Source organism: Kogia breviceps, chromosome 11 (assembly GCF_026419965.1).
Source record: "Kogia breviceps isolate mKogBre1 chromosome 11, mKogBre1 haplotype 1, whole genome shotgun sequence".
NCBI lineage: Eukaryota > Metazoa > Chordata > Mammalia > Artiodactyla > Physeteridae > Kogia > Kogia breviceps.
This window is the reverse complement of record NC_081320.1, coordinates 52,457,568-52,476,619: the sequence shown is the minus strand read 5'-3', so window position 1 is coordinate 52,476,619 and position 19,052 is coordinate 52,457,568. Positions and strand designations below refer to the sequence as shown.

At 36.4% G+C, this 19,052-nt stretch overlaps 1 protein-coding gene across 3 annotated transcripts in view; it reads right to left on the bottom strand.

Annotated features, from left to right (window-relative positions):
- Nucleotides 1-19,052, bottom strand: part of PUS10 (pseudouridine synthase 10) — a 70,052-nt gene that overhangs the window by 15,859 nt on the left and 35,141 nt on the right. For 2 of the 3 annotated variants that reach the window (XM_067007554.1, XM_059079272.2), the window contains exons 5-11: nucleotides 13,155-13,189; nucleotides 9,633-9,744; nucleotides 7,394-7,455; nucleotides 7,051-7,096; nucleotides 4,934-4,998; nucleotides 3,337-3,422; nucleotides 2,161-2,286 (exon numbers count right to left, since the gene is read on the bottom strand). In XM_067007554.1, the coding sequence (XP_066863655.1) occupies nucleotides 2,161-2,286; nucleotides 3,337-3,422; nucleotides 4,934-4,998; nucleotides 7,051-7,096; nucleotides 7,394-7,455; nucleotides 9,633-9,744; nucleotides 13,155-13,189 (532 nt within the window). The remainder of the gene's footprint in view (nucleotides 1-2,160; nucleotides 2,287-3,336; nucleotides 3,423-4,933; nucleotides 4,999-7,050; nucleotides 7,097-7,393; nucleotides 7,456-9,632; nucleotides 9,745-13,154; nucleotides 13,190-19,052) is intronic. The other variant, XM_067007555.1, reaches the window with a different exon arrangement.

The window sequence follows — 19,052 nt, the reverse complement described above, 5'->3', positions numbered from 1 at the left end:
CAAGTTATATAGTTTGGACTTTACCCTGTAGCTAGTCACTGACCAGTTTTCAGCAGGGAACTGACATGACAAATATTTGTTCTGTAAGTGAAGTAATAAATGTATTAGGAAAACATTTCTTAGACATATTGATTTTGAGAGTGTGTCAAAGTTTTACTTATTAACTAGAGAACTGGCAAGTAGAGAATATGATGTGTCAGTCTGAAGTGGCTGAGAAACAAGTTTCTATCTCCCACTGAGGGGAAGGAGTACTAGTTACTTCTGCTTTATAGAAGTAGCTAGGCTGCTTCATGCAATACTGGTTTATTTTCATAGAGTTGTAAAGCACAGAGGTACAACAGTCAGAACCATTTTCCCAGAGTTGTCAGATGTGAATCACAGAAGTAACGAGTAATGTATCTGAGAAGCACAAGTTTAGCAAATCGATGCTATTAATCAGGCATTTCGAACAACAAGGTTTTATTTCGTGACAAGGAGCCAGTTAGCACAGAGGCCCAGAGGTCTGCTTTTTCTCAAGAGGCTCTTAATAAATTTCCTCAGCACACAATTACAGATGCTAAACACACAGTTTGCTTTATTTTCAGTTTGGGGAAATTTTTTTCCCTCCTCAAATGGAAAATGACAACAAATCACCTTCATGAAAGATTGCAAGGGGGAAACATATAGCTATTTCAGAGCCCCCCAACAGCCCTTTTGGTAATGGAGGATTCCTTGGGACCAAAATAATCAGAACTAAATCTTGAATCTTCTTACAGAAAGGGAATAAGGTAGCCCCCCAAAAAGAGTCTGAAGGACACTTTTCATGCTAACGCTTTATTTTCACTTCTTTGTAACTTGGATAAGTCTTATGAGATAACCAGCGTGTAAATATTAAATTAAGTAGGTAAAAGCTCGTGGCAATAGCCCTTTACGGCTAAGATTTTGAAAAATATTAGGTTGCTAGGTTACTTTCTTCTCTATTCAGTAAACAATTCTTAAAGGCCCTTTTTAAAAGGGCCCACCTACCTGATAGGCAACAAATTATAAGAGGGATATGGTTCTTGAAGTGCTTCTCTTTCCTCTTAACAAGCAGAGAGCTGGAAGGGATAGCCATGTCTCATTTTGGTCACCTGCTCACCATTCCTAAAGCAGGCTTGTCTTAAGGTTTGTCAGAGAAAAAGATGGATGTCTAGGTCTATCTGGTCCTTCAAAAAAGGTGTTCTGGGACTTCCCTGGTGGAGCAGTGGTTAAGACTCCATGCTCCCAATGCAGGGCCTCGGGTTCAATACCTGGTCAGGGAATTAGATCCCACATGCATGCTGCAACTAAGAGTTCACATGCCACAACTAAGGAGACTGCCTGACGCAACTAAGGAGCCCACATGCCGCAACTAAGACCCAGCATAACCAAATAAATAAATAAATATATTTTTTAAAAAGGTGTTCTAATTATGCTAGGAGACCCACTCCAAAGAGTATGATATACTTACTCATAGTCTACAGTTTCTCCTGATGTACAACATGGTTTCTTGTGATTGAAATCTTAGTCTCTTTCCTCTAGTCTAATCCTAGGTGAAATCACAAGTTTTTTTACTCCTTTGACCTGATAGCCCTATTGAGCAAAGAAAGCATATGCCTGACAGGATCTGACTCACCCCACAAACCTGGGCTCATTAATACTTAGGAAATTAAAACAACACAACTACTATTAAATCTTTGTAAAATGGTAGCTATTGAACTATTTTCCCTAGGCCTGAACTTTATTCTAGGACACTTTAGCCGTTAAGATGGAAGCTGGGCATTTGCCGGTGATTATTCTTGAACAAGCACTGGATGTGGAAGCTGTATTTTAATTACCTCATATTCCCAAAAAGAGGCAGAGGCTCAAGATGTCCCAAGGTCAGAGCTTAATTGCATTCATTTAAAGTAGTTTCAATTGTTTTGAATTTACCCAGGAAAAAGCGTAATCTTGAGAAAGGAGAGAAAACCTAGGGCACCTTGGCTCAAATCCAGCCCAGGGCAGAGGAGCTCAGGACACGACGGTCCCTGTTCACAGGAAGCTGCCAGCCAAGGGGCCCAGACTTGGTGGTGGTTTACAAAATATAGAAATCTTTCCTGCCACCTCCAAGAAGTCTATTCATGAATGACAATGTAACTAAAATATGAATATTATAACACTTACTCTCTGCTTTGAACACTGTCAAAAGATGGTCTGAAATTAATTCTTCCACTGAAGAGTCCATCTTCCTTTCTCCATCAATTATCCAAGGAGTTTGTGGTAGATTCCTGGAGTATTTATTGTATCTCCCTGTCAAAGAAATATAAAGGTTACCTGGATGGAATGGTGTGCTTAACACAATAGGTTAAAAAGGAAAGCAACAGCTATTTATTGAGTGCCAGTATCCTAGGTGCTATGATATAAAACAAGGCTTAGCCTTCAACTAATTTACAATCTTATTTGGAGAGTCAACATATACACATAATTAAATGAAAAAATTTAAGGTAGCAAGAGAAGAGATGGCTAAAGACACGGTATGAATCATCAAATGAGTTCTAAAGGAATGCTCAACATACTTATATTTGGCTGACTGAACAAGTTACAGTATTATGGAACACACTATGAATCACTTAAAAAAAGAGCAACTACTGTTTTCATGCCTGGTTAATAATACTCTCAGTGTAATAGTCATTGGTGATAATGTATTCCAAACACTTCAAATACAGGAAATTTTGAAGTTTTTGTAAGCAAAAAAAAAAAATCCTAACAGAATATGACTCACTGTTTTATGAAAAAAGCTACGCCAAGGCAGGTAGCTTTTATTACCCCAGGGCAGGGTATTATAGTCAAGACTAAAGAGCAATTTCATTTCAGCTATTACTATGAAACAGCTGTAGCTTTTAAAACAAAAACTGTCTACCCGATTTACCTCTTGGGAAAGTCAATGCAACAATTTCTTTTTCCAGGCAGAAGCCAAATGTTTAGTCATTTTGCAGATAATAAGATAACTTTTTTCAGGATTGATTTCATGTTATAAAACATCCTTCTCCCTTCTCCTGACCAGTTTCAGGTCTGTACATGTACCCATATTTTTACCTGGCCTTCTCTGATAAAAACTATTAAAACCTGAGAACTATCATTTCCCTTCAACATGGCATTTTAAATAACAAATCTCCTGAGTGACCCTTAAGAATGCCTACAGAACCTACAATAAACTTGGTTATCAGCTCTTGTTCTCAAAAGAGTTAACTAATCAGAAATTAATAACAACAGTAAGAAGGAAACAGGAGGAGTTAGTTGAGTTTTTCAGAAAGGAGAGAAAATTGACAATGTAAGTAAATCCTGGACTAAATATTTTACCAGCCACAAAAACAGCACCATGAGCACATTCAATTTCAACAACACTGCATACAGCCTTTGGTGAGTTTGGAGGACAAGGAAACTGCCTGCAAAACAAAATAAATTTTACAGCTACTATTTTCCAGACATGATATTGAAGCACATAACTAAGATGAATCAGCACTGTCTGAGTTACACAGAGCCTGAGTCTCTCAAGGACTAAGCCTCTCCCTAATTTTAAGTGTTGGAACCGTAATGGTCTCTTAGGCCTCTGGAGTACCACTTTCAATACATGAGAGTGGCACTAAGTAAATAAGGGCTCGCTAATAACATTCATGCTCAGGAGGCCTCATGTTCCCAAATGACAGCTTCCAAAATCAACCTGGAGATTTGGGGGAAAAAATCCATCCATATGTAGTGGAAACCTCTCCAGGTTCATTTTGCTATCCATGAACACTGGCTGCTGGCTGACAAGGTCCTCAGTCATTTGGGTAAAGCTGGTGTGCAGTCAGAGACTGGCCACATGAGCATGGCCCACGTTGGAGGGTACTCCAACATTTTTCTCTCTTTTTCCTCTTCATTTCAACTACCTTGGGACTCAGACCACAGAGCCAGAAAAAGTGGAATATGGCAGACTCTGTTGTTTAGCTAAGAAACTTCAATCCAGCTGAGGACAGACCAGAAAGAGCAATGTATGGCTTTATTCTCTGTCCACCATCTGAGAAATTCCAAAGCCATGGAATGGAATCTACCTGTAAATGACTAGATGTGGACTTAATGCAAAATGCTTGTCTTAAAGTTTTCATTCCATTTCCCAAGATGTCTTAACAAAGAAATCACTTAGAAACTCAGGAACTATTGCTTGTAGAGAGTAACTGTCTTTACTTCCTAAAGTTTAATAGAGAATTCCCTGGCAGTCCAGTGGTTAGGACTCTGTGCTTCATCTGCAAGGGGCACAGGTTCAATCCCTGTTCGGGGAACTAAGATCCCACAAGCCACGAAGCATGGCCAAAAAAAAAAAAATTTTTTTTAAATAAAAATATTTCAATTCTGAGACTCATGTTTAGTCAGTAAAATATATGAAACCTTCCTCATAACTTCTTCTGGAAGGATAATATGATAATATTTTATTAAATTAAATGAACACACTGAGAATTAAATCTAAGATTTACTGTAGTTCAGTATATTTTAACAAGAAAGGAAACTCAGAAGCCCTTTTCTCCCTCTTCTGGAGATGTACAATAACAGGAAATCCAGGATGAGGGATGTAATGGGGCCAGTAGTAGGCTGGAGAATCAGGAAACCTGGCTCTATGTCCACTCTCTATTGCCCAGTTGAAATCTTAGGCAAGTCAACTCCCTCTTTGGACCTCAATATCCTCCTCTAAAAGATAAAGAAGTTGGACATGATTCATAAATTCAAATATTAATTTGACATTTATTGAACACCACTACATGCCAGATACTGAGCCAGGAATTGGGGATATAATAAAGATTAAGACACAATCCTGTTCCCTAAAATATATCCAGTCTTGTTTTAGAGATAATCCAGATTATTTCTAACATTCCCTTTATTCTAAAATTCCATGATTATTTCTTGTTTCTATAATTCTACTTACTTGCGGAAATCCTCTTCTTTAATCTTATTCAAAGCTTTCATAACTGCCATTCTAGTGAATACTGACTATACAGGGTAAAATGAAAAGAAAAGACATTTTATCACCTATGTAAGAAAACATCAGAGTTGAAACAAAGAACATGGTTGGAGAAATTATATCATTTTAAACCATACTTAAAAGGGAGAAATACTTAATAACTTCAAGAAAATAAATGAAGCACAAGTATTCATACTGTCAGTTCTGTGATTGGTAGACCCTACAACCCTTCTATTCAATCTAGTCTATGTCTATAATACCAGGTGGATCTAGCAGAATATGTCTTTTTCACTGAGCTCTCCCATTCCCCTCAAAATGTGGTATTCTTCAAATACAAATACAAAAATGATGACATTGCAGGAAATGTGCGTTGAGTATTTTTTCCTAGACCTCAAAAGAAATTTAGACTGATCCATCTATCTTTTCTTCCCTACATCCCTTCAGGGGCCACGGTATATAATTTAGGAGTTGGCTGCCAGGGTAAGGGGTGAAACAGAGCCAACCAGCCTGACTTGGCATCTAACAATTCAATATCACTCACTAACCTCTGAGAAAGTAAATGAATCCACTATACTGAATAAAAGGGCATCTACAAATGTCCCACTCTGGGTTTTTTAAAATAAGAAAAACCAAACCTCATGGTAGACATACTAGAACTAATTAGTGCATATATTTGTGGTCACTATGATAAATCACAATTATTTCTTCTGTTATGAGAAATTATACTTGACTGAAAAGAAGAATAATGTAGGTATCTAAACAGTTTATCATCAAAGAAATAATTTTCTAAACCATATTCTGGGGAACGCTAAGGTGTCGTAGGGTTAGAATTAAAAATTAAGTGCCTGTTTGTTAAGATATGAAATCTTAGGCCTGAAAGAATCTCACAAGGTCATTCAAATTATTCCCAGCCATAAGGCAGGAAAACTACACTTAAGACTATACAACACCTACTGGCCAAATGGCGTGGTGTCCATGATTGTCTGACAAAAACTTCCTTACTCTATTATTTAATGCTGGTACTTATATACTTCTTCAAAGATAACAAAAAATAAAACTAGATCTTTAATATAAATATGGCTTACAGCTCATTTGGGCAGAGCTTCCCAATTGGTATGGCAAAGCATACCACTGGGCTACAGTTGTGCCCAGATCCCTCTAGTTCACAAGGGCTGAGGGGCAGGGCCTGGAACAATGAGAACCCCCAGGCCTATTGCTTACAACTTAGAACAGCTTCATCTGTTAACCTCAGGGTGCTGGCCAAACATGGTAATGTTCTAGGTATACCATGATGTGAGAAAAGGAGGCAAGCAGTGTTTTAGGCTTCCTGCATTTCTGATTATTTCCACACAGGGCATTTGGCAAATGTTACAAACTCCCCAACCCTCCCCTCCCACCCCAGGCAAGAGGAAAGACCAAAAGATGTATCTTTGGCAATAAACTTATATTCTTTTTAACAACCACAACAGCAAAATGGATGTCGGTAAAACTAGGAATGCCTGAGTCTACACAAAACCAGCTAAGTAACTGGGGTGTGAAAGCTTGCCAATATCGTGCCATGCTGTTCTATCCTAGCATAATAGAAACTAAAAGCACATGCTAACTAATTTTTCTCATTAACATGAAGACCAGCTTACATCAGACAGTAAAGGAGAGTTTAAATAAAATACCTTTTGGCAAATGTAGCCTGAAATAGGCTCTATTAATTCAGGACTGTTCTAAATAAAATAATTTACTTTGGATTATATTTTCAAAATACCGATTTCTAGAAAATAAATATTAGACAAAAGTTTGGAATGGTGATGATACTGAACAGGTATTTTCCCAGATGACATAATCTTGGGGAAACAATCCAGACACTGACACAAGCATGAGAACATTTGTGTGTTACGACTTCCCAGCCAAAGGCAAAGGTGTTAAGAATTGAAAAAATGAAAATAAATGTAGTGAATGGAAATAGTTAAAGACTGATTCTTAGCATAATAGATTGCCAACATTTCTAATGCATATCCTTTATGTTGTTAATTTAAATATTCAGCTCAGACAAAACTCACTAAAGAGTAAGAAGCAGGAATCCTTACCTGTTTGTTTTTGGCTGGCTTGAAACAATCTGGGCATATCGCACGTCTAAGTAAAATTCAAGGTAATATAAAAGATTAATGAGTTTATTTGGGGGAGGATAAAATTCAAATATATTTTATACAACATGGCTGCTAAATTCAGGATATCAGAAGCAGACAAAATGAATCCCTATATGAGCTGCATTGGTTTGCCTAGACCCTTATATCAGACAGCTCCCAACCTACTAAGACATGACAAGTTCTGACAGGCTCATTAGAAAGAAGAGCAATACTATTTTCATGAAAATAAAAAAAATATTAACAATGTTGCACAATTGGCATTGTTGTTTACATTGTAACTTACAGGAAGTGGCAATCCTCAACTGTTTCTGGGTGAGCAAAGACCACACTCACTTCAAACAAGCTCTAAAAATTATAAAGACAGTTTAAAGATGAGCAAAAGGAAACTAACATCTGACAACTTATGAATGGAAACAGAAATTAACTCTCAAAGACTGGCTCAGAAAAAGAGTGACAAGGAAAACTGGAAATACTACTGTTTTCAAATCAGCTTGTTCACAGGGCAGCTGTAAAGGAAATCGTCCTTTTTTTTTTTTTTTTAACTTCTAAAACTCAATCATCAGTGATCCTACAAAAAACAAGTTTAAAACAAATTTTAAAATAAATTTGTATGATTTTTTGTACATGTATACATTTTTGTACAAGTATATTTTTTCTACATGTATAAATTTTGTATAAGATTATACAAAATTCCACACTGAGAAAAATATATAAATGTACAATTAGGTAGGAAGATGAATGAGAATTCAGGGAATTGGAAAGGGATAACTGAAAGAAATGAAGAATTACTCCTGTCAGTACTATGATTAGAATTATTAGCAAAGCAAATAGCACTTTATGCACATGCTTAAAAACTCTGTATGAGGCTTGTTTTAAGTGCTCAAACTTCTTAACGGATTTGACTTTTAAAAGCAAGATCTTAATTTTTGTTTTATTAAAAAGGTGATCATAATAAATTATAAAATAATCAAACAGGATGGGTTTTCAATCCCATTCCACTGAGGTAGAACCAGTAACAGTTTGGCATGTTTCCTTCTAGCCATTTTTATGAATATAAACATAAATGTATATACTTCTTTGTATATTAAACAGACTTAGAAAATTGCTTAATTCAATTAATATTGCATCATGAACAGCTTTTCCACTCTAGGAAATGTTGGATGTTTAAGTTAAGTTTTTCTGTTTTTAAAAACTGCCACAATGAACATCCTTGTACACAAAAAAGCACAAGTTCATACTCTATATACATTTACCTCCATGGAGATAATACAAAATTCCACACTGAGAAAAATATATAAATATCATACCATATAACAATTTTTCCTTTTTTATTGAGTTCTATATTTACTGATTGCATTGGATCGTCAGCAGGCCTATTAGTGACTCTATAAAGTGAATAGCTAAATTTTTGCTCTAGTCTAATCTACAAAATAAAATTAAAATTACAACACATTCCTTCTACTCAAGAAAACTTCATTCATCCTGAATCCATTAGAACATTACCACATCTTTTGTTTTCTATTTTCTGTTCTCACTGATTCAACATGTAAAATTATCTGTGCTTCAAACTGAAATTTGAGGTTAAAATATTTTGCATCAATGGCTTCTCTAATTTCCAAAGTACTTTCATCACCTCATTTCCTCTTCATACTATCTGTGAAGTGGTTTTATTCTCTTAGTATTCAGTTTAAAGGACAGAGCTTATTCTTACTAACAGAGGGAAACAGAGCTATATAATTCAGAATGAGGAAAATTTTTTAATTACTTAGCTTTGAAAGATGGTTTTGTGACTTTACTTGAATAGGGGTGTATCTGATATTCAGGGAATTTCCTTCATGCAACATGATGAAGCAGTGAGCCATACTATTAAAGTCTAATTTAAGAGGAGCTGGGAATATGTCCTGTTTCCATGTCTGGAAACCTATTGAACTCTTCCCTAAAATTCAATCCATTTCAAAGGCTGAGGCAAGGTCTGCCTTGGAATAGGGGAGATAGTAAGTGTTCTGGTTTCAAAGGCAGTCTGCTTAAAATTAAACAGAGGGACCTGAGATACCAACAAGGTGGGATAGGTTGAGCCCATGCTCATTGTAGTTGAATAGGGTCTGTCTGCATATTTGAAAACAAAATTAGCCACAGATAACCAAAATTAAATAGTCTAGATTTGACTCCACACTTGTTCATAGTTATTTATGTTTAGCTTTGTATCAGTAAATCTGTCTCTCTAATTAAACTATAAATATACTAAAGGCAAAGATTCACTTCTAACATTTTAAGGTCAATTAGGATACACTGCACCTGTTATAAGTGTCTTGGATCACAAAGAAATCTTTAAAAAAAAAAGGAAGAAAGAAAAACTTTAACCTCAATTTAAGACTGTTAGAAATTAACATTTTAAAAGCTTAAAAATCCTTCATTGGATTATTGAAAGAGAAGATTCTTTTGGATAACCAAAACTGTGCCATATAGTGAAGTAAAACTAGTAAAACCACAGAATAAAATTAACAATGCTGATGACCCAATACCTTTCCATCAATGGGAACACCCAGTTCCTCTGAAAACAGGGGGTGAGTTATCCATTTGTAGGCTTCTTTTAGCTGAACTGTATCATTTCTTCCCAGCGACAGACTCTGCTTTCTGAATAACAAAAATTAATTCACTGACATGAAAAGCTTCATTTTTATGAAAGCAAGAATTTATGTGATTATTAAAAAGTATGTATTATTGAGTGCCTACTATGTCCCAGGCACTATTCTACACATTAGATAGAAAGCAGAGACCAAAGCAGACAAAAATTCCTCAGTTCATGGACCTATATTCTAGTAGAATCAAGAAACTGCTTTTTTGGGCTTCCCTGGTGGCGCAGTGGTTGAGAATCCGCCTGCCGATGCAGGGGTCACGGGTTCGTGCCCTGGTCCGGGAAGATCCCACATGCCGCGGAGCAACTAAGCCCGTGAGCCATGGCCGCTAGGCCTGCGCGTCCGGAGCCTGTGCTCCGCAACGGGAGAGGCCACAGCAGTGAGAGGCCCGCAAAGAAACTGCTTTTTTTAATGGCATATAAGACAGTTTTTGAGGCTTCAAAGACAAAAGCATACAAATGAGGTTTTTCTGAGATAGAATCGCCAGATTCCAGGATTTATACATCAGAAGATGGAAAGGTGGAATAGAGAGGATTATTTATTGCTTAGAAACTACAAACTGTGTATTACAATAATCTCAGACCAAAAATGTTTGTATCTACTCTCTTCCTGATAATGGGGGCTTACTTTTGGGAAATCAATGTAAAACTGTACTTCTCTTTACTGGTAAAGAAGAAGTATTAAATCCTAAAGTATCAGTGTTCTAGAATGCTCATCAATTTAACAGCATATAAATATCTCAATAAATATTTTACATTCCCCCAAAATCTGCTCATGAGCCAATAAATAGGTTTGGGGAAGTCCCAATTATGAGTTCTAGCTTTTAGTTTGTAACCTAAAATGAGATAGAAAGGAACTGAAGTAAAAGGAAAGAAAAACATGGTATGGTAATATTTAAACAGTCCTACTCTGCAATATCACTATTAAACAGGCCGTATCATTCAAATAATTAAAATGTCAAATCAGTCCTATAGCTATTTACAGGACTGCTTTTAACAAAAGAGGTGTTTAGACCAACTTGTGAATCATTTCTTTCAATGTCCTATTTTCACTATTAGAAAGGACAATATAGTCACTATCCATTGTAATTTAATTCCTCAAGACCAAAAGACACTACGAACTACAGGTAGAAAACAAAAAATATTTTAGCTAACGGCTAAACTTAATTGATCTAAATATATATACACACACACACATACACATATAAAGACCACTGTTCCTCTAAAAATGCAAATTAAGAAATAGTTGATCTACCCATTCTTATCCAGCTGAGAATAACTGGTTAAACAGAATGCTTTCATATGCTTTGGGATTGTGGTTTAACAATGAAATACTCTGATAAGCCCTACATCTGACAAAAAAATTAAGTTACTTCTTTACACTTAAGAACTTATTCAAACACTAAGCATTTTAGCTTCATAAACCATTCCGAGCTCTCTATCAGAAACATTTTAGAAATTGTCAGACTATCTTGATATTGTATCAACAGTTTAACTAATGATATTTGCATAAAATAGCATCACAGTTGAAAAGTAAATAATTAAGGTATGAGCACACATTTTAAAGAATAAAAAGGTGAAACAGAAAACACAAGAATGGAAAACCCATTAAAAATTGTTTAGACTCTAGAGAGTACAGAGGATTGTAGCCAAAGCCAATCCTAAAAATGGATTAAAACATTAACTCATTATATATTTAAGAAAACTGATACTTTAAGTCCCTCATGTCTTTGAAAAACGTTTAAAGCACGTTAGTCCAGTTTAAAAGCTTCAACTACAGGTATTTTTTCCTTCCAGATTAAAGAGCTATAAGAAAGGGTTAAGAAACATTTTGGAAACCTTAACCTCACATTTAAGGCAAAAATACAATACTTAAAACTCCAAATTTTCAATCCTGCAAGTTGAATATGGCTAATAGCTTTTCTAATATAATTCAGGGTGAATGTTTTCACAAAGGTCCTTAGCTTATGGCTGATGGTCCTTTAGAGGAATCAGTAGTCATTAAGGTAAATTCAGTACCAATTTAATACTTAGTAACTGCATTTCCCTCTTTCCTCTGTTAGATAACTAATGATGAGGATATCAATTAGGATCACTTTTGCTATAGATACAACAGGATAACCATTCTAAAGCAAACATGAACCAAAATATCATATTTTTTCCTAAATTCCTTGAATCAATTCTTAAATGGCAATTCCTCCACAACCTTTTGATATTAGAATGAACTAGGGACACTGAGAGAAAAGACTACTATTCTATATTTTTTTATGTTCTAGTATCCCTATATTGATCAGGATCTTTTGGAAGAACTAAGCTTAGTTTAAAATCCTTCGATAAGAAATAACAACAGCAAGCAAGGTAGATGGAAACTGGAAACATTTAAAAAATAGCATGCTCTGACTTGACTATGCTAACAAATTTCTCAAACATAGGATCAAATTTTATTATGCCAGAATCACAAGCATTTGAGCCTAATTTAACAAAACCTAACAGAACCCCCAAACCTTTAATAAATATGTGGTTATTACCCTTTTAAAAATGCAGATGTGAAATACAACACACACAAAAAAGCCAAATCAACTAATTTTCTATAAAACACCAAGTATGAGATTCTGATACAGAAATTTATACTTCTCTCTGTGGTTTTCTTTCCAGAGTACACAGGAAACTCCAGTAGTCACATGGTCCTTTTCATACCGGTACAAAATTTTTAATTTCAAAATCCAGAAAGCTCTGGGAAATTAAAGATTTTTTCCTTAACTCAGTTGGCAACCAATCTCTGACTTGAACATGTGAGGCTATTTATTTAGACTTTGTTTATCAAATTTATTATGACTATACATATATTTCACTGCAGAAATATTAATGTTTGATTATATAGTACTACCCCAGACCCTGGAGGAGATGGGTATATTATATATGGTATTTATACTGTATTACATTTCCAAAGTCTAAAAAATTCTAAATTTCAAAACACATTTGGCACCAAGGGTTTCAGATAAAGGATTGTGGACGTATGTTTTCTATGTATAAACTCACTGCGGTTCTGCCTTAACTAGGACTTTACTATGTATCTTTTATAGAACAATTAGTTTTATAATTTAGTTTCTAAGACCAGTATAAAATGTGTTCCTTTAAAATAAGTTGCCAAACTACATGCATTTACATTCATGATAAATCTACCAAAAAAAGAGTCTGCTTTAATAGACTACTAATATGCTGTGCAAATAAACCAATTAAACAAGGTTAACACCTTAAATATATACAATAAAAATTTCCTCTTTGTGCCAATTTCTCTAGCAGCTAGTGAACTCCCTCTAAAAAAAGAGATAGTCGTAGTAAAAGTACTTTAAGAATCAGGTAGCTTATATTTAAAGGGTAGTAAAAATTCCCTACCTAAATTACTTACCCCATTTCCTGTTTTACCAGCAACCATGCAGCATGCTGTAGGCAATTTAGTCACACCCAGAAAGAAAAGGGAAAAAATGTTCATTGAAATTTGGTTCCAATATCATTAGTAAACTGCTTAAGTAATTTGCTAATCAAACTCTCCTTTTTAGGAGAGGAGTTAGTGTTCAGAAATGCAGTAATGACCTCAGTCTCATTTAAAATCAGAAGTGAGGTAAGATGCCACTTTGTAGTGCTGGCTTGCTGTGGCCTACGAATTCAACAGGGGTATCCGCCTCTTCCCCACAGATTTCTATTTCTCATTAATGAGTTACAAGTGCTTTTTAATATGGGTAGCTTACATTTTTTTTTAATATCTTACTATTTCATAGGGGGAAAGCTCAAAGTGATTGAGGAGTACATACTATGTCCCCAAAGACGGACTCAGTTTTTTGTTTTTTTAATAGAGCTAACATTTTTAACTCTAATTAATGATATCCACATGTAAGTGTTTAGGAGTAAAATGTGCTAATGTCTATAACTCACTTTGAAATACAACAAAAACTAAGATGGGTGGCTGGATAAATTGATGATAGGTATATAATAATGCAAATAAAGAAAAATAGCAACAAGTATAGAATCTAGGTGAGTATATGGGTGTTCACTGTATAATTCTTTCAAGTTTAATATAGTTTTGAAAATTCTCATAATTAAATGCTAGGGAGAATGTTCTGGGAAGGATTAATAAAAAACTGAAAAAGTTGCTAAAATGAAAACAATAACATTCACAATCATGGTCGTTATGAGGATTAAGTGAAATTCATATAAAATGCTTTGCATTGTAAGTGTGTGACACTAAGATTTCTCAGTTTTCCATTAAACTCCCATAGCTTTCACCTTAAAGAAAGGTAATACATGGCCTGCCTTGTATATACAGCATTTTGTGAACATGACAGAAGCATACATGTGTAAGTCAATAAAATGCCATAGGTAGTCTCTGCTTCTACATGTCACCAAAAGGGCCAATCACATCCACTTCAAGACCTGGAGAAAGAGAGGGACAGAGAGAGTAAGACAGAGAGAGAGAGAGACAGGGAGACAAAGACAAAGAGAAAGAGAGAGACAGAGAGAGAGACAGCTTTTGTTGTTCATATGTAGAACCCTGTCCTTTTAAACTTAAAGTGGCTGGTGGGGCACCAGAGACTGCTAAAGACTTAGGATCATTTGGAAACATTAGGTGCATTACTTTGTTCAGACATGAGCCAAGCAGAATAAATTAATCACTAGCTAGGTAAGAACTAGAACTGTTCCCAATGCCTAAATGTCTCATCAGTACCTTCCTATCTGTTAGTTTGTTTACTTTGCTAGCTCAAACTAATACCATTTATAGCGCTGCAAGACCCCTTCCTTCTTGCCTCCCATTCACTCAAGCCTTCTCTGAAAGTGCATGAGCATGGTGTAATACACAAATTATGAGTTGTCAGAAGACCTGGCTTTAGGCTTTACCAGATTTCTGGCATTCAGTTTCCTAATGTGTAAAATAAGAGAGTTAGACTAAAATGATTGTAATTTAAATTTTTCTGGATGGCTAAAGGTCATCATTAATGGACATTACTTAGTATACTGTTTTGTAACAGGGGCTATTAAGACTTATAGGACTTTGAGATCATAGAAAAAAATAATAATAAAATAAATAAATCGACTAAAGTTGAAACCTTGTATTCAATGAATGTTACCCCACCTTCCTTCAGTCTCCCTACTTTAACAGATCAATAAATACTTGTTTCCTCATCTGTAAAGGGATATTAATACTCCCCTTGCAGAGATATTATAAGGATTTAATGAAATTATGTATGTAAAGAACCAAGTAAGATTCCTGGCATGTACTTAATAAATGGTAACTATTACTGTCATTTTTGAATTAAAACCTTATCTGTATTTTACAAGTAATAAAATTATTATCCCTTTAAAGACTTAAAAGGCTTGATCCCTTTCCCTCACGTCCCAAACTGCTCTGCTATAAGTAGTTCTGGAACCTCCCTCATCAATGAAACCCTCATGGGTATCTGAGCTATAGAGAACTATCTGTCCTTTTTTTAATGGAACTCAGACTCTTCTGTCCTTTTATAGTGATCTTTTTCTCTCTTTTTTTGAGGCAAACTGTTCTCTATGGTCAGTTCCAGATGATGCCATCAAGTCTGTAATCTACCTGCCATCCTCTGATTATAAAGTAGGGTAGAACTGGAGGTTGCCAAGGGAAACCAGATTACCATGTGTAACATGTAAAATTAAATCAAATGTCTTCAGTACCTGAGATTTGTTAAAGGGTTTTTCCTTCCTAATCCTTTGCAGGCTCCCTGCTTAAGCATGCCAGCAGGTTGGACTAAACTAATCACAAAGCAGGGGCTGGAAACCTGAATCCCAAAGTAGTCAGTGTTGCTCAATTATTCAGTTTTTATCACGTGCTAATAATGCCTTGGACCTGCTTCTGCTGAGGAAAAAGAAGTACATTTCCCCCTTTCAGGTCACCAAGACAATTTTAATAAATGTTCTATTCCTTAGTGAAAAAAATTCATTCTCTAGAGTAAGCAATTTAATTCTTCCTCCGCAACAGAACCAAATGGCATTAAAGTTATCAAGTTTAATCAAATTTGATACCAAAGGCAGCATGTCACCGCCTGAAAATTCAGAAACCACAGAATTTAATCCTGGGCTCAGCTTTGCTAAATGGGACAGCTGAATAACGTGCTTGCTAAAAGTGCTTGTGCACTCTGGCCATACACAGACATACAGACACACACACACAAGCATATACCTGTATACACACATCATGGAAACTCTATGCCTGGGAATGGATTTTTTTTTTTTTTTTTTTTTTTTGGCTGTGTTGGGTCTTTTGTTGCTGTGCGCGGGCTTTCTCTAGTTGCGGCGAACAGGGGCTACTCTATGTTGCAGTGCACGGGCTTCTTGTTGTGGTGCTTCTCTTGTTGTGGAGCATAGGCTCTAGGTGTGTGGGCTTCAGTAATCACAGCAAGCAGGTTCGGTAGTTGTGGCCCGCGGGCCCTAGAGCATGAGGGCTTCACCAGTTGTGGTGCACGGGCTCAGTAGTTGTGGCTCCCGGGCTCTAGAGTGCAGGCTCAGTAGTTGAAGCGCAGGGGCTTAGTTGCTCCGCAGCATGTGGGATCTTCCTGGACCAGGGATCAAACCTGTGACCCCTGAATTGGCAGGCATATTCTTAACCACTGCGCCACCAGGGAAGTCCAGGGAATGGCTTTTAAGATTAGAGTTCTGAGCTGGGGGTGCATCCAGCACCAAACTATGAGAGTGGGTTACAGTAAGGCCAGGGATTGAGGCTGATTCAAGCAGAGGTGGAAGGAAGGAAGGACAGAGAGAGAAGGGGAGGAATTAAAAATGGCATGTTGTCACATATGGATCAATGGAACAGAATAGAGAGCCCAGAAATAAACCCACACACCTATCGTCAATTAATCTTCAACAAAGGAGACAAGAATATAAAATGGGAAAAAGACAGTCTCTTCAGCAAGTGGTGCTGGGAAAGTTGGACAGCTGCATGTAAATAAACGAAGATAGAACACACCCTCACACCATGCACAAAAATAAACTCAAAATGGCTTAAAGACTTAAACATAAGGCATGACACCACAGAACACCTAGAAGAGAGCATAGGCAAAACATTCTCTAATCATACCAATATTTTCTTAGGTCAGTCTCCCAAGGCAATAGAAACAAAAACAAAAATAAACAAATGGGACTTAATCAAACTTACAAGCTTTTGCACAGCAAAGGAAACCATAAAAAGAAGGAAAAGACCACCTACAGATGGGAGAAATTATTTGAAAATGATGCGACCGACAAGGGCTTAACCTCCCAAATATACAAACAACTCATACAATTCAACAACAAAAAAGCAAACAACCCAACTGAAAAATGGGCAGAAGTCCTTAATAGACATTTCTCCAAAGAAGACATACGGATGGCCAGTAGGCACATGAAAAGATGCTCAACACCACTAATTATTAGAGAAATGCAAATCAAAACTACAATGAGGTACTACCTCGCACCGGTCAGAATGGCCATCATTAAAAAGTCTACAAATAAATGCTGTAGAGGGTGTGGAGAAAAGGAACCCTTCTACACTGTTGGTGGGAATGTAAGTTGTACTGCTGGAGAACAGTATGGAGGTTCTTCAGAAAACTAAAATTAGAATTACCATATGATTCAGCAATCCCCTCCTGGGCACATACCCAGAAAAAAATATAATTCAAAAAGGTACATGCACCCCTATGTTCATTAGCAGCACTGTTCACAATAGCCAAAACATGGAAACAACCTAAATGTCCATCAACAGATGAATGGATAAAGAAGCTGTGGTACCTATATACAATGGAATACTACTCAGTCATAAAAAAGAACAAAATAATGCCATTTGCAGCAACATGGATGCAACTAATTAACACACTAAGTGAAGTAAGTCAGAAAGAGAAAGACAAATGCCATATGATATCACTTACATGTGGAAACTAAAATATGGCACAAATGAACCTATCTACAGAACAGAAACAGACTCACTGACATAGAGATCAGACTTGTGGTTGCCAAGGGAGAGGGGATGAGGGAGAGGGATGGACTGGGAGTCTGGGGTTGGTAGATGCAAACTATTACATTTAGAATGGATAAACACCAAGGTCCTACTGTATAGCACAGGCAACTATATCCAATCCCCTGGGATAAACCATCATGGAAAAGAATATAGAAAATCATGTCTATGTGTGTAAAACTGAGTCACTGTGGTGCACAGCAGAGATTGGCACAGCATTGTGAATCAACTACACTTCAATAAAAAGAAAAAAAGGCATGTTGGGGAACCACAATTCAGTAAAGTTGGAGCTTGGGGTATGTATGTGTGTACATAAATGTGAGTAGGGGTTCAATGACTAGAGATGAAACTGGAAAGGTCAGCAGATTTTGAGTGCCAAGCTAGGGTATGAATCCATAGATTGAAACCATAACATGAAGTGCCACGTTATGTGTATACAAATTTCCATGGCAGCACATTTGATCTTCTATAATTGATCAAGTCACAATATAACCATCATCTTCACACTATCGTTTTTTTAATGCAGTAGCTTAAGAGAAAAATTAAGTATTTCTTGTACAAAAATATTTCTTTATTATACATGGGAAAATCCAGTGTGAAACAGACATGTTCAGAAAAATGTCAGAATGACTGTAAAAAAGACAATCCACTTTTCTCATATTTGTTGCCTATCTGGCCCTTACAGACTCCTGAGTCTGTAATTCCTGACAGAGGAAAACAAACACTAGACTAAAAGGTAGGCTCTAAATATTGTGTGAGCACTTTGCAAGGTGGCTTATCTCTCTGAGTCTTGGTTTTTCAACTATAAGATAAAGGGGCTCAACACTTCATTATCTGGGGGTACCTCCTATGTGGTGATATCTTTACTGAGAAAACAGACCTGACAGGCTAGTTTCTGCCCATAAGGGAACTCGTGAACTAGGAGAGAATAAATGTAAGTAAAATGATAATAAAACCATAATAATGATTAATAATATTAATAAAAATAAAAGTACAGAATGATGGGGGCTGTGACAAGGACATATTCTGAGTGGACACTTAGGGCATCCTCAGCTCAGCCTTGGCATTAGAGTTATCAAGAAATGACACCTAATCTGAGCTCTGAAGAATCAGGGATTGAGAATTAACTGAGTGAAGAGCGGGGAAAGTACATTCCAAAGAGAGGAAACTGTTGTGAAAAGGTCACGGAGCATCAGGAAGGTTCTGGGAACTAAAGGTTAGTGGTCCCTAAAGAGCTGAGGATGTGTGGCTGCAAAGTGCAAAGGAGGGACCAGGACTAAGATCACAGAACTAGTGCACCTG